Source organism: Macrobrachium nipponense, chromosome 21, assembly GCF_015104395.2.
Source record: "Macrobrachium nipponense isolate FS-2020 chromosome 21, ASM1510439v2, whole genome shotgun sequence".
In the NCBI taxonomy this organism is placed as follows: Eukaryota; Metazoa; Arthropoda; class Malacostraca; order Decapoda; family Palaemonidae; genus Macrobrachium; species Macrobrachium nipponense.
Window position 1 is genome coordinate 9,317,438 of NC_087212.1, and position 16,953 is coordinate 9,334,390.

Consider the following 16,953-nt stretch of genomic DNA (forward strand, 5'->3'; position numbering starts at 1 on the left):
CACTGACATGTGTTAGTCTTTAGGTCCGAGTCTTTAATAAGTTAGTCGCTTTAGGCTTCTTGGGGCCTCTTTGTGGCCCATTGCCCATGAGGCCTCTTGCTGTTGTGTTTCTGGAATGACTTGACACACCTAAACACACAACTATTTCGTAAACATACGAAAATAATACCCGATCAGACTGATTTCAGAAAACCCTCTTTTAAATGGTCTGGGTTGGGTGCTTCCGTATGGGTTTTCTTGAAAGGAAGGTGATTAAGGGTAGAGTGATGTTAGTAGGGGAAGGGGAAGAAGAAAGGGAGGGGGGTAGGGGGTTGCCCATCCTGCAACGCGTGTCGTCAGAGAGTGACAGATGTCAAGGGTCCGCTGGCAGTTGACCGACCTTTTGACCTGACGCTTTTCTTAATAACCAGAAGGTCCGGTCTCCTGCGCCCTGCTTTTTGCCTAATATGATTCGTCCTTCCTTCCCTTCGTGCTTTCTTGTCAATCCTTCTCTTCCTTTTTTTTTTAATCCTCCCCTGCTCTCCTCCCCTTGTGTGAATATTTATCAGCAGCTTGCAGGAGGAGGAGGAGGAGGAGGAGGAGGAGGAGGAGGAGGAGGAGGAGGAGGATCAGGCAGGCAGGCAGGCAGGCACAGGCACCAGATGGAACCAAGGCGAAAGCGCTGCTTGATATGCTAATGATGAATACCGAATCCGTATATAAACGCTAAGACGCTGTTTAGACTGTTATGACTGGAGCAATTGCTCCACTTGACCTTCCAGAACTAGAATTACGTTTAGATTAAAGATTTATTTAAGTATTTCATTGTGGTCTCTCGTGAGGCATCATTGGGGAATTTGTCCCAGCTGGACTTTCTTAAAATAATGACGCTAAAATATGATAAGCTTGTGATGCATTACCAATGATTTATTAAACAGCTTAGTATTCCATCCGCTGTATTGATCAAAAGTTAATTTTTTATCGTTACGACCAAATTATGAAACGCTTTTTCCCAAGTTTAACGATTTCATTTGCAATGTATTTTCATTTTGAATTTTTAAAATATTTTCCCAGCTCAAACGATCTCATATGCTATATCTTTTTTGCTTTCAATTTTTATAGGATGTTTTGTCAACTCAAGCGATCGTATTTGCTATGAATTTTTGGACTTTCAATTTTTCATAAATATTTTCCCAACTCGAAAGATCTCATTTTCAGTGTATTTTTTTTATTTCGTTGTTTGTGAAAATTTTCCCAACTCAAACGAACTCATTTGCCTTGTATTTTGACTTTCATTTTTTAGTAAAAAAAAATCAAGCTCAAATGATTTAATTTACAATGTATTTTGCCTTTCAATTTTTTGTAAATATTTTCCAAATTCAAACCTGATTTGCAATGTATTTTGGACTTTTAAATAATTTTTTTAAAAAGTATTCTCGCAACACAAATAACCTCATTTGCCATGTATTTTTAGACTACATTTTTTTTTTTATATTTTCCCAACTAAAAACGATCTGCCTTGACGAGGTTCGTAGGTCGTTGCGATGTGTTGCTGGCTTTCGAAACATCCCTATTTTGGGAATTGCCCCCAATTTTGAGTCGGGATGACAGTGATTATGAGTCATTTACGGATTTTCTTGATTGAGAGCGTATTGATGGCGGCGGGGTCTTCTCAATGGCCCTCTTAATGGTAATAACAGACCTCGGAGACTAGTCTTTGCTCTCTCTCTCTCTCTCTCTCTCTCTCTCTCTCTCTCTCTCTCTCTCTCTCTCTCTCTCTCTCTCTCTCTCTCTCTCTCTCTCTCTGGCGTTTACTCGTATACTGTTTTTGTATGCGCCAATTCGTACGCACACATATATATGGAGAGAGAGAGAGAGAGAGAGAGAGAGAGAGAGAGAGAGAGAGAGAGAGAGAGAGAGAGAGAGCGCCCACTCCTTCGACCCCTCGCAAAAAAAATATATATCATCCTCTCTCTCCCCCAGACTATTTTCCTTCTAATTTGTCAGTCTTATCTTGTTTATCATTCTTTCACTTTTGGTGGAGTTCTCTACGTCGAGATGAGTAGTCTGCATGCAGATGTGTCCATTTCACTTACGTCATCTGTCAATATTTGTTGCGTGGCAATAAGCAATTGACATCCGTGCAAACACTTGACCGATATGCATCGCATTGTATGTAAACAATTTTCAGAATGAACTTTATTCTCTCTCTCTCTCTCTCTCTCTCTCTCTCTCTCTCTCTCTCTCTCTCTCTCTCTCTCTCTCACACACACACACACACACACACACAGAATCCGTAATCTATCACTGGAATTATTGATAAATATTATCAGTAACGAGATATAGTCATTGCTGAATGTTTTATTATTTGTCCCCTACCGAGTGTCAAGGGACTTTTTTAATTAAGGTTTTCCTCTTCGTTAGCATATCTGTTGGTCAGTCATTGTGTGTGTGTGTGTGTGTGTGTGTGTGTGTGTGTGTGTGTGTGTGTGTGTGTGTGTGTGTGTCACATTTACTTTGTCATTACAATTCATCTTACAGAGTTATGGATGTTTTAACCAAACTTGAAACAAAGAAAAACCGAAATACATCAAAGTTCGTGGAGGGAATTTGTCTGTCTATGCATGTATATATATATATATATATATATATATATATATATATATGTATGTATATATATGATATACACACATACATATATTTGTTATGTAATAGCCTTTCCAAAACGGTGATATTATAGGTCCAAACTCCCTAGATTTTATACACGGCTTTGAGCTAAGAGTGAAAAACACTTCAATCCGATACACACATTCCACAAAACATGCCCTTTAAGATGATCCAAAAGTATTAACCTTGTGACCTTGACCCTGACCATATTAGTATTGGTGCCCTTGTGGGAGCTCCTGTTTCACACACACATGTGGGAGAAAATGATCTTGTGGTATTCTGTACCTTTGGGAAAACCATGGCGTCGTTTTCAGCGCTTCAGTCATTCTTTATTCGGAATCCTCTTGGAGAGAAGTTGGTTCGGGGTAGTCAGGGGATCAGTATGGCGTATTTAATACTGTCAGAGTGTTTTTCATTATTATTAGTATTATTATTAGGGAAAAACTCTTCATCACCTGGCCCATTAACGAGCTAGCGACCGTTGTCAACGGTCTTCAACGACTCTTGTTTTTTTTAAATTTACCTCTGTACTTGTTGTAACTTATTGTTCATTTGGACTGAAGATGAACCCAGGGAAGGGTTCGAAAGCTTTCTGTAAAGTCTTCAAAATTATACACGGACTTTTTACACTTTGTATTATTGTGGACCCTTTAGAACATTATTATTATTCGCTGAGAACTGCACGTTTTGAATTTAACATTACTGTGTGCTGAGATTTAGTAACATTCCATGTTGTAAGTGCACCTATGTTTTGAATATTAAGGTTTATGATAATGTTGGGGGTTAATGGTTGATTAATCATGATATAGTATACAGCTTGCATTTGAGAGAGAGAGAGAGAGAGAGAGAGAGGAGAGAAGAGAGAGAGAGAGAGAGAGAGAGAGAGAGATAATAATAATCTACTGGGGAGGTCATTACAAGTCCATGCATACTTACCACAGTGAGTTTAGATAGGGTTTCTTTAGAATGAGGGGGAAAGTGGATGGATGGTTCTAATCATTCTTGAAGGAGGAGTACGTGCAAGGTGGGGGTGGGGGAGAGGATGAGGAGGAAGTGTTAAGATAGGGGAATGGGAGAATGAGAGGCCTATCCCCATGGGGAATGGGGAATCCACGATTACCACCATTTCTTTTTGTGCCGACAGAAGGAGAAAGAGATATAGAGGGAGGGAGGTAGAAAGAAAAGATAACTCCAGCGAGGGGAAAGCAACGAGATCCCAATTGAGGCTAGAGGAGGAGGAGGAGGAGGAGGAGGAGGAGGAGGAGGAGGAGGTAGGAGGGGGAGGGCGGCAGTTATCGGGATAACAAGGATCGTAACAAGCACCATAATGATTCCGTGGGTGCCCCCACACGACCAATGCGCGACCCTAGTACGCCCTTAGCACTTCTTTCAGAAAAGACACACACACACTCACTCTCTCTCTCTCTCTCTCTCATAGGAGACTACAAGCACGCATTATCTTTCACTAACAGTCCCTTGACTTTACGTTTTTCATACTTGTTAGAAATTTCTCTCACGTTTTTCAGACTTGTTAAATTCTCTCTCTCTCTCTCTCTCTCTCTCTCTCTCTCTCTCTCTCTCTCTCTCTCGTTGCAGGTTGAACGTAAGTTATCCTTACGTATTAACGTTCGTGTGGTAAGGAGGAAAAGAAAAACGGATTCTACGTCATGTGCGCTGTCGTATTTACCGAGGGACGTTGCTGCTCCCAGCTCTGTCAGCTAATTACGACTCTAATTAGAGAATCCGTCATGCCCGGTCCATGCATACCACTGGGGAATTACACTGAATGTATTTACACCGGGTAGCAAAACAGAAAAAAAGCCGGGGGGGGGGGGGGGGAATTCATATATAAAAATGATTTGACTCTATTCGTTTCTTTTCCTGCATGCCGGAGAAAATTGGTAAACGTCGTTCCAAATTGAATTCAAAACTGTATTGATGAAAAGTGCAGTTGACGTTAGCAAAATTGAATTAGGATTTTTCTTTGTTAGGTATTGGGGGAAAGCATTGCCCAGTCCAAGGTTTATTAGATACTCTCTCTCTCTCTCTCTCTCTCTCTCTCTCTCTCTCTCTCTCTCTCTCTCTCTGTCGAGAGTTAATATTTATGGGACAACATGTGAATGCTTTCTAAATTGAAAAAGCTTTAAAGGGTATTGAAAGTTAATACATATATATATATATATATATATATATATATATATATATATATATATATATTAATATATATATATATATATATATATTATATATACTATATATATCTATTATATATATCTATAATATACATACATACATACATACATACACACCACACACACATACATACATTACACACAAACGGACTTGACTTCCCATGTCTGCACGACTCAGTATATGTAAGACGCCAAGGAGTCGTGGAGGGGTGGGAATGGTGGGGGGGGGGGCGTATATTGCCTCAGGAAACGGTAATATGCTTGCAAATAGGCACTTGCATGCCATTTTGCACTCTTTAAGAGTCCGTTGCTAACCCAAATGCAACTGCTGCCAGTAACGATGTAGATCCATTTTCGCCCCCAAAAGATGCACTGGACGTCCTTGCCGAGCTAGTTTGACCTCTTGGCTTTTTTTTATTGGGAATAGAGTCAATAAGTAGGGTGTTGTGTTATTATTATGTTGTAGTTTTATAAGATGTCTTAACTGTTATTAATCTTGTTGGTGACACAGAATTTATATTTTGAATTGTGATCGTTAATCATTTTCCTCCCTTCTACAAACATGTGAGGTACCTACTTGATAATAATTGCGATGTAAATAAATTAAATGTTTTTCATGAAAATTAAATTTTATATTAGATTTAATTTTTTTCCAAAACTTTATCTACCTGATTTGATTATGCACTAAAGATTGTTATTATTATTTTTTTTTTACCTCAACTTATAGTTTTGCAGTATTAGAATTAAGGTACTTGGTAATAATTGTGTTGTAAATAAATTAATGTTTTTAATGAAAATTAAATAAATTAATTGTTTTTAATGAAAATTAAATTTTATATGAGGTTTAACTTGTTTTTCTAAATTTTATTTACCTGATTTTATTTTGTATTTAGGACTATAAATATTTTATAATTTTTTTTACCTCAACTTATAGTTTTGCCGTATTAGCATCTAAGCACTGAATAGCCTCGGTTGCCCCAGAGATTGGCATGTATGACTCAAATCTATATCAGTCAGTCAATGATTTTCTTGTTGACAGTGTGCCCTCCTGGAAACTACAAAGATGAAGTTGGGGAGTTTGATTGCCGTCCCTGCCCAAACAACAGTGCAGCGCCTCACGCAGGAGCGTCAGAGTGCAGATGTAATACTGGGTATTACAGAGCTCCCAAGGATCCGCGGGCCATGCCCTGCACTCGTAAGTGCCTCTCAGTATAATTTTCTGTGATTTTTATTGACTTAGACATAAATTTTGCTTTAACATCCTCTTCCATTTGCCAAAGTATAATAGAATTCAGTGTCCTGTTGGAGATGCAGAACTAAAATAGGATTCAAAAACACTTTTACCTGTTAAAAGTTGATGTTGTGAGAGTTTTCCGTCTGTTATGATAGGCATGGCTGAAGAGATTCACGTGTTGTGTTTTAGAGGTGTAAATTTTAGTTAGATTCTGGTCCAGTGCCTTGAGAAGTTTATTCCTAATTGCTATGATCTGAGAAATTTTACTATACTAAGATTGTATATTGTAGAAATTTTATTGCATCATATGTTGTGTGTTTCTTATACATCTGTGTCATGGATCATTTATACCCCACAGGGCCACCCAGCAAACCTCAAAACATCACGGTCAATTTTTTTGACCAGTCCACAGTAATTCTAGCATGGCAGGCACCATTGAATGATGGAGGTCGAACAGATACGGTGTACAGGGTCATCTGCGATGCATGTGGACCTCATGTAACCTACAATCCCCAGCAAATGGCTGAAGTAAGTACTATACTTAACTTGCTTTGTTTGAAATCCGTCTTTTGTCTTGTTCATCACAGTGTGAAGTGTGTTGCTAAAAAAAATATATTTATAACATTATGTATTTATAGGTACTTATTGTTTCAGTTCATCAGTTGTAACAACCTTTTCTTCCTTTACAGCGGAGTTTTAATGCAACCCAAGTTACCATCAGTGGCTTGAATCCTGTAACAACGTACAGATTCCAAGTATTTGCTGAGAATGGGGTGTCAGATCAGGCAAGAGATCCCCAGTATGTCGACATCTCTGTTACAACGGAAGCATCAGGTCTGTTGCCCATATCTTCACAAACTTTTAGCACATTGGCCTCAGATGGGACCCATCAGAGGCCAAGAAGCCTAAATCTAATTGTCCAACTTAGATTTTATTATTTGATAAATTACCCAGGAGTTTTTCTCCCCACCCCAGGCCAATTTTGGCATTTTGTCTTGTTAACTTAGATCAGTCATTTAGGACTTGACATGGTCTTAGATAGTACTCATATTTCATATAACTTAGAGTTTGTATCGTCCATTGCTGAGCAAAATAATAGATTTTAGTCAAACTTAGCTCTAATATCAGGGCACTGTCTTGGCAAACTGAGGACCCACTGTTGGTAAAACTATTGCCTACATGTTTCAATTCCTGGAGCAGTTCTAAAAACCTGAAGTTCATCTCTTGTTAAAGCATACTGTAGTTTCATGGTACGCATGATACTTGAGTGAATATTTATATATATATAGTACAACACAAGACAAGTGATTCTACCTTCATTTGTTGATGACCAATGTACTTTACACATTTTGATTCTTCCAAAGCACCATTTCCATGAATTAAAACCATATACAGGCAGACCCGGGTTACGTCAGGTTCAGGTTATGTCGTTCGGAACTTATGGCGCTGTTAACCACAAGTTTTCAGTGCCGTAAGTGGATTTACGGCGCCGTTACCTGCTTTACAGCATTGTAACCCGGACTTACTGCACTTACAGCGCTGTAACAGTGCTGTAAGTGTTATTGATTCCTATTATAATTATGATGATTCGGGTTGTGATTTTTGGTTTACAATGCCCTGCCTGGAACTGAACCCCCACCATAACCTAGGGACTGCCTGTAATGAGTTTTTCAACAAGAACAAGTCTCCAGAATGGTGTGAGGTTACAAAATACAAGAAAAAAAGGAAAAGCTGAGAACTCATGTGTGGACTTGATTCATTTAATTGTCTTTTGGACAATAAAACTTCCCAGTTAATGCTGACATCATAAAAAATACATACTGGTATTCACTGAAACCAAGTCAGCTTCCTCAGTGTTGATAGTATGAGACTGTATAAAGGTTTACAGTATGCAATTTACAAAGATGGTTCCAAATCTCCCTAATTAGTTATGGTTTGCTATATACGTAATAAGTGTGATATATAATAAGTCAATTCCCTATATGTACAGTGCTCTTTATACAACAGAATACAATAGAAATATTATCTGCATCACTATACAGTTCAGTATTCCATGATTTATAGTGAATAGATGCTGCATTGCATTTCTGTTCTTAATATTATGAGATGCAAGATGAGTCGTTTTTTAATAAGACAAAGGTAGTAATTGAAATTGGGATACTGACAAAGTATCCAATGCTGATTCAGCTTTGTCCATTAGAAACACTCATTTTCATACATTGTTTTCCAATAATTTTTTAAACCTTTATCATGAATAGATAGCAAACTTAATAAATGATAATTCAAATGGTGTAAATAATCCCTTTCAGGAATTTTCTATGAATCTTCAATATTTTTTTTTATCTTAGTTTTGAGGGTTTTAAGAATCCTAAGCTATTACGTATAAATATGTATTATAAAATTGCATATGTATGTGTATGGTTGCATGCACATGTACTGTACATCTATGTATGTTTGTGAATATATAGATAGATAAGAGGATCCCATATAGGCTCGTCCTAGGAGAAATGAAAATATCAACTCAGTTTTCTGATAGGACTAATTTTTAATGATAATAGTTGCCCATACAACTTGGTATTGTACATAATGGCTAAATAATCAGAAATTACAATGAACAGTTAATGATGTAGTCTTTGTAGCACTTAATTGTACAGTATGATACATAGAATCAGATAGTTATTGCACAATTTGCATTATCCTTGTCAGTGGTGGTTCATGGTAATGCTATGCACATGCTTAGTTTAGTTGCAATTCCCAGTTGGATGACTGATTTAGAAGCATTTTCGGCACCATTTGCTGTTATTAAATTTAATTCAAAAATGTTTTCACAAAATAACTTCAAGAAAACTATTCAGTCCAAGATGATGGAGGAAAGTTTTATAGCATATATATACATACTACTATATATATTATAGTATATAATTTCCAAATCATTGGAAAGGCTTTGACAGCCATTCATTATTTTTATTTTGTTAGTACAGCATAATTTTCAATGCCATATTTGTGCATTCTTTAGACAATTACAGAAGTACATATATGGAAATGAGGCACCATTATTTTGTACAGCAATTATCTGACAAAATTGATTACTGAATGATGAGTATTAAAGTACAAAAATTAGACAAAGTGTAGTTGTGTTTATACAGGCTTACTGCAGGTTGATTGCGATTGTAATTCACAACTTACAATTATATTAAAAATTCAAAAGGAAAATTTTCCCAGAAGTTGGTTGCAATATACTATACAATAAATAACATTATGTAAATTTTGAGTTACTGCTTGTCAAAGCCTCATGTCGTAATCTAACTGGAAAAGTCTTGCATAGCCTCAACAATTGTACGTACCATGTTGCACTGTCAAAGTGAAGCCACCACTGAATGATAAAACCATTTTGTGATTTAAAACTTTCCTAGTGTAGTGTGTTATTTTAAAGACCTTGTGAATTGTCCACTTTAGAGGAGTGTTTTATTAAGTGTATGTTCTGTATATATTTTATTGATAATCATTTGACAATAGAAATAGGAATTTTACAAAACATTAATTACATGTAATAGATCTGTAGTTTAGAGTAAAGTTTTTATATATACATTTGTTATGTACATGTAACCCTCAGTAATATAATCCTTCCCTTTTTCCTGATGAAGGTGGCTTTATGGTGATTGACTCCGATGTCGAGGGTGGGTGATCCTTTCAGCTATTATAGTTATAAGACTGTCACTTTCTTGTTATTTCATTCTTGTAATCTAAGTCGAGTCATTCAGCCTGCACTTCATACTCAAGATTTTAATTACGTAGCTCAGAGATTTGATGGCAGACAGAGTTGTATGCACACGCTTCATTTATATGTGTCGGGTGCTAGAGTTTCTAAACTGTATGTCTTTACATGAATTTCATTCATTTCATGGATAGGAGTTACTGTTGAGCTCTGAAAAGAGGATGGTTTTAAATGCCTTTTGTGAATAAATAGCTAAATCAAACTTATATATTAGTTCAAGAGTTTGTAAATTGGTGAAATAGGTTGATCTTGAATTCATATTTAAAAGTTCATCAGGACAATTGTTAACAGTTTTAAGCTCTTGAATTACTGTGGTTAAGAGCAAGTTTTAAATTATCATGCATTATTTGTTTAGGTGCATTATACTCTGTTGTAAAAATTCAGTTACAAGACTATAGGCTTAAGGCTTTTGTAGTTTACTGTTCATTTGCTGCTTATAAATACATACTTTACAACATGGTAATTGAAAATTATGCTTTATTTGGCTTAGCAGCAAAAGTAGATATTATTACTACTGTCTAAGCACACTTTTTGGGGGTTTCCTTTTTCTTTTTCAGGAGATGCATGCGGTTGTGTCATTATTTTGTTATTTTTATGTGTTGCATGTCATGTTTAATACGGTGTTGGTATTTTTTAAGCAATATCTTTTGTTGTATTTGTTCCTACCTAGTGAGATAAATGTACATATACCAGCAAAATTAATTTGTGCAATTTTCATACATGAACAGACTATATTTTAAGTGGAATATTTTGAACATGCGATTTTCCCCAACAGTGCCCTCCATGGTGAGCAATGTCCATGTAACAAGTGTGAAGAGCACAGAGATTTCACTAGCATGGGATGCCCCTTCAGATCCCCTGTCTGAAATTGAGATGTATGAGGTAAGCAGATTCAAATTCCTGTACTGTTTCAAGAAGCAGATCTTTTGCATTTGAAGTATTTTATGAGTTTATAAAATCCAGTTTTTTTATTAAAAGGATTCATCATTATCTCTTTATTGGTTCAGTTGTTTAATGAGTTCTCTCTTTCACATAAGTTTCTGCCTGAACTCCCATGAGATGTAGGTCTTCATCTATCCAATTTTCCCAAGATTTCTTGGACCCTTCTACTGGTCTTTCTCCAGCTACTTTCATATCTACTGCTTTTCTGACTAACTGTTCCTCATCACTGTAATATTAAAGCAGTCTCAATCTTTAAGACCAATGTCTGTTTTTCGTTTGTTGAACATTACATCTGTTTGCCCCTTCTTTTTTCATAATGAGCCTCACTATTCTATTTTCTTTTGTCAGCTCCCATGTTTTCATGCAAAGAGTAGCGCAGGCCTCATGTAAGAATCAAGTCTTTATTCTCTATTAATGGGTTATTCCTATTTGCCACTGTCTAGATATTGCTTACCATTTGTTTTTCTGACTCCTTTTTCTTACTGGTTTCATATTGTTAGTTATTATTGTAATTTACACATAGACATACCAGGTAGTTGTCGACTTATGACCGCAATTGGTTCCGACCAACCGGTTGTAAATCGATTTGGACGTTGGTCGGCCATGTTGATTTACCATAAGAAATTTTGCCGACATATACTAGTACGTACGGAGATGCAGAAATTTTGTCTTTACTTAAAGTTACCCCAATTCTCTTTGGAAACTTGAAATTCCAGTTAGGATTTTTACTTAAAGACAATCAAGGAAATAACCTACATAGCAACATTCAGCTTAGAAAGATGGCCTGCAGAGGGATATCACAAAGAGTGCCCCTTTTTAATTTTACCTATCTCAAGTTTTCCCTTTCTCATTTAAGAACAAGTGCCCCCGGCAAGCACAGTGGTTTTGTTAAATTGATTTATAACCAAAGTCCTATGCTTGTAAAATGTATGTGAGCAATAGCAGAATGGTTACTGAAGATTTTAAATATTTTCAACTTGCAGGTGCGGTATTATGTCAAAGGAATGGAGAGCAATTCATCTAGTGTCCTTACAAAAAAGGAAGAGTCATCCATTGGATCATTACGCCAGAGAACAGATTATGGTTTTCAAGTTCGTGCAAAGACAACACATGGATGGGGTGATTACTCTCAACCAATATACAAGAAAACTGCTAAACTTTTGGGAACAGGTAAGATTTGAAAATGGAGATTGTGGTGTTTAGATTTTTTCACAATTGTTATTTTTTTAAGTTCCATTAAAAGCTTGTTACAACTCGTGCAGCTCTTTTTCTAGAATTTAATTCTTTATAGTAAAATAATGATTGGAAATTTTCCTTCTTTAATTTCTACTTGTTATTTTGTTGGATTACTTAATGTTCACCATTCACTGAACATTACCTGTTTTCAGCATATGTGGGCAACGAGGACAACACTCAAGTTCGCATCATTGTTGGCGCAACTGTTGGAGCATTTGTAGTTATTGCAGTCATTGTCATAATGACCTTGTTATTCCTGAGAAGGTAACGAATAAAGTTACATGTTAGAACATCCTATCTTTTCTTCTTGCTTTGTAAGAACTTAAATTCTTTGTTAATGGTGACACATTAGTTTTAGACCATTAAACTTTGCATGTCATGTAGGATATCTCTCCAATAACTGGTCAGTTTAGTTACAGTAAATTACTGTTGAGTTGTATTTTGAGAATTGAATACTTTCAATTTTGTCAGGAAACAGTTCTTTATAAAATATAAACTGTTTATTCATTTACAAGTATATATAGATAGCTCTATACACTGTACAGCCAACTCCTGGTAATTACTGGTTTACTTACATTTTAATCCTTTTAATTGAGGTAATGTCTTATGGTTTTATTCACAAAAGAAGAAAAGTTGTTATTTTGTTTCAACAGAAAATGTTAATACTTTAGATTATTGTACAAAAAGTTCCCTTGATACATAAAATAAGTTCATGTTTACATTTTATGGAAGATCAATGGGTACATAAGAAAATTATTTTTAAATTTTGAAGTCTTATTTGTTATTCTCTGAAGCATAATGTATGTGATCACCCCAGAATACTAGAGGTTGGCAGAATTGTATTGATTACCACAAGTTCAGACCATCATTTTCATTAAAATTTATCAAGAATTTATTTTAGATTAATGTTAACTTTTAGCATTTAAAGTTAGTGTAGTGATGTACTTTTTAGATATTCTACTTTGTATTTTTCCTAGACAGTCACATAAGCATGGTTCATCCTTAAGTCAATAGTGAAGAACATTTAGTGTTCAGTTTCAAGTGTTTATTGCATGATATCTTTTGGTTTCCTCGGCATGCTCTCTTCATGGTGGTGGGATTCCCTTGAAAACTAAGCTTGATTTGTTTCCATGTTTCAGCAGAGGCACCGATGAATGTAATAAGAAGCAACCATCAGACTGCGACACTCTGGAGTACCGCAATGGTGAAGGTAAGGAAAACATGCTGTCATGAGACATGATAATGTTTGATAACATTAATTGATGATGATTATTCATTTAATTTTACTTAGTTATAGCACTTCACCTTAATTTAAGTATATATGATAATAAGTATGGGAGAGAGGTATAAAGTTATTTTTATATTTGTTATTATCATTTACAACTGCAGGATTAGTTTTGGTTTGACATTTTTATTATCAACTACAAGCCTTTTCTTTTATTATTTTTTTTTACTATCCAAGTACAAATGTTTCTCTAGAAATCAAAGACCAACTTAACAACCTAACAGAGACCACCAACTTGTGCCATCCTGCGTTACACCCTGCCTGCTTTAGAACTGGGAATCTCACCCCGTGGACCCTAAACACATCTCCTGTGTACAGTACGTGTAGCACCCACCAGGCTCCTGCTCCTATTTCCCCCCCCCCCATCTATCTCTATGCTCAGCCTTCCAACCCATGCGCTTGTTCGCATGTTAGAAGCTACACCCTTATTGTAACTTTTATTTTCAGTTGTACAGTTTGATTGATTGGAGGAGTTGCCTCTTGTATTGCAGGAGCCCTTAAAACATCTTGCCTACACCTTTCCTTGCATAAATTTGAAAGCTAAGACAGTTTGCCTGACATATTTAGCCTGATCATATTCCAGTCTTGCACACTTGTAAACCACAACACCCTTTCATCCCTGCATAATGAGTTTGTGAAAATGATTTCCAATTGTATCTCCACTCTTCCTGTACAGTAGTACACAAAGGAGCAGTTATTTGTAACTGTCATGTGTTTTGAGTAGTCAGTGAAAGAGAACTGTATGCCATGGTCCCTATCTATTCCATGTAGATATGGGTTTTGATCATTCTTTGGCCTCCCAATATGGGAGAAAAAAGATTTGCTCTTGTGCATTTGAAACCTGTTTTGTTTTTTATTTTTTTTTATAACAAAATTTATGTGCTGCTGGAAGCTAATAGTATGTTTTACTAGTTTAAAGTTTAGAGTAATATGGTTTCAAAAGCAAAAAGATGCTGTTTGTGAATTATCCTTTGGCTGTGACGAAAAATCTAAAACTCTGATTGGCCCACTTTCCCTCCCTCCTGCAATCACCCTCCCAGGACTGATTGTCACCTTCAGTAAGTGTAAGTCTTATGCCTGGCCCTTCTGTGCATACCAGTAGCATCCTCCTCCTCCTCTTCCTTTTCCTTTGCCACCTCCTGCAATGAAAAGGGTCTCCATTAGGGAGATCAGCTTTGGATGTTAATAGTAGCTTAGTCTCGACTATGAAAGTACTACTTGCTCAGTCCTCGTAGATGGATTCCTGGCTGACTATTTGAGCTTTGTGTTTCTTTGCTTAATACTACTTGTTTGTTTATTGCTCTTGGGCTTCACATCAGTCCTTTGCTGGAAAAAACTTTGCTGCAGCATTTTGCTGAAATACTTTTTATTTACATTATTATCCTTATTGTTACATTTTGTTTTTGTTAGCATTATTTTCTTCCAATTCCATGTCTGATGCTTCTATATTGCAGTATGTGCTTGGTGTATGATTAGCAATAGTCTTAATTTGGTAGGGGTTATGACTAGTTTCAACTGATAACTCTATAGAAATTTTATTTTGTAAATAAATCATTATACAGTACCAGTAATTTGCTTTGAAATTGGTTAGGGTGAATTGTCTTTGATGAACTTAACACTCCTCCAACATTGGTCTTGATAGAAAAGCAAATATATATCCTCATAGTGCTGTACTAGATGCTTCAGCAAGCAAAGATCTTTTAATTCTCCTCTTTCTAATTACTCTTTCATAGAAATTTTGTAAGCTGCAATACTAGAGAAAACCAGTACTTTAATTAAGTACACTACTCTTAAATAAGAGCCAGGTTCCCGATCCCATGAGGCATGTATGTAAAATAGATGATCAGGCACCCATTTAGTGTAAGTTCGTCCAATTGTTTGTCGTCGTTCCAGATACGTACTAGCCACCCTAGTTGGTCATTTATGTTTAACTCCCTTATTTTTACCCGTCTATTACAGTGCACGGTGTATTGGAAAACCCACCTATAGTCCAAACCCACACCACAGGAAGTAGTAAGTATTAGTTCCCTGATATGTCCTACTAACATGTGGCAAAATGGAGAGAGATTAGAGAAAATAGAAAAAATTTCATTACCAAAGAACAAAGAAAAATGAAAACGATTAAAAAGGAGACAATAAATTCTTCAGTAACTTGGAAGAGTGGATGACTTGTTTTATTACTTTTGACATTTTGATGTTTTCATTCCAATTGGTATTTTTTTTATTTAATTTGCAATATTGTGTTCAACTTCTCTCCCTGAGGCCGTACCCAGTATGCTTTGTTTCCCAGGAGACCAGACCTCAATCCCTACTATTTTTATCCTGCTATTCCCTTCCTATTCCTGAACTAACTTCCTTTTAACAATTTATCAATTTATTGTAGGCCTAGATGTAGAAGCAGTAGTCGTTTGTATCCAAATGATCTTCATATTTTAAAGCTTGGCTTTACTAATGCTAACACAAAATCTTTTTCAATGTCTTTTGATGGGGACCATCAAACCCTTTTGATGTTCAGACTATATTTTGATTTCCTCTTTCAGCTTTTCAGCAAGAAATACATCCACAACAATCTGCTTTATATTTTTATTACATTTTTAATGTTAGATATAATTATAGTTTTTATACTGATAGCCCAGTTTAAGTTTTGCACATCTAGCACCAATAAGTTCATTCAATATTTAATAACTTGGCCATAGAATAGTATAAGAAAATTTGAGAAAGATTGCTCCACATTACCTCAGTAAAAGGGAAGAAACAAATCTGGGCAATAGTCAGTGTAGGATTACTGCATCCATAAGTGTAAGTGAAAGGTATTACATGATAAAGTCCTCATTGTGAAGCACTGTATTTACAAATCATTTATAATAAAGAGAGACTTTATTGTTCTGTATCGCCTTATTTCTCACAGTTTCAGTGCATTAATTTCTTTCTTCTTTTTAATTTCTTTCCAATTTATTATGATTGAAGAAGAAATGTAGCTTTCATAATTATTTTTATATATCTGAATTCCTTCCCAAGTTAAATTTGCATATAAAATGGCAAGTATGCTTTGAGTGCTCCTCATGACCAATTGCAGTTCACTGCAAGAATGAATTCAAAATGAAGATAGCAAGAGGTCTTAACATACAAAACATGGACATATTATGTTACTTCAGGTGGACTGTGTTTTTAAATAGTTAACATTGTCATATTACAAATCTCCCACACTGTGTGTTATCTTCATTAGTTGTGGGTATGGTACACAAAGTGCAGTGCTGCTTATGTTTTTGTGTACGTATCGCAGTATGTGTTGTATTAAGAAAATGATTTGGAACTTCAGTAATTAGTATTTACAGCAAACAGTTATTCTATAACTCGTTATACACATTGTACTAGGAAATACAGGAATAGTCTATAAGTAAAATAGGAAATATTTCTTTGTATCTCAAGACATTCTAATTAACCCAGTGTTGTGATTATCCTCAGATCCTATACTAATTCCTGCAAATTTAGAAATACATGTCTAGAAACATTTGGCTTCTTGCGACATACATAGGGATTTTGGCCTTTTTTTTAGTTTAATAAAAATTAGGAGTGTGTGGCATATGATATGGTCAGTGGAAGTAGAGTTTATGCCATATTTGAAACATAGTATGGTATATGC

General features: G+C 35.8%; 1 protein-coding gene across 1 annotated transcript in view; it reads left to right on the forward strand.

Moving 5' to 3' along the window:
• Window positions 1-16,953, forward strand: part of LOC135197759 (ephrin type-B receptor 2-like) — a gene marked incomplete in the record, with an annotated part of 698,018 nt that overhangs the window by 665,959 nt on the left and 15,106 nt on the right. The window contains 10 exon segments of the mRNA XM_064224842.1: window positions 5,878-6,033; window positions 6,431-6,600; window positions 6,762-6,906; window positions 9,717-9,749; window positions 10,623-10,729; window positions 11,773-11,959; window positions 12,178-12,289; window positions 13,165-13,235; window positions 13,505-13,627; window positions 15,270-15,323. Of these exon segments, the coding sequence (XP_064080912.1) occupies window positions 5,878-6,033; window positions 6,431-6,600; window positions 6,762-6,906; window positions 9,717-9,749; window positions 10,623-10,729; window positions 11,773-11,959; window positions 12,178-12,289; window positions 13,165-13,235; window positions 13,505-13,627; window positions 15,270-15,323 (1,158 nt within the window).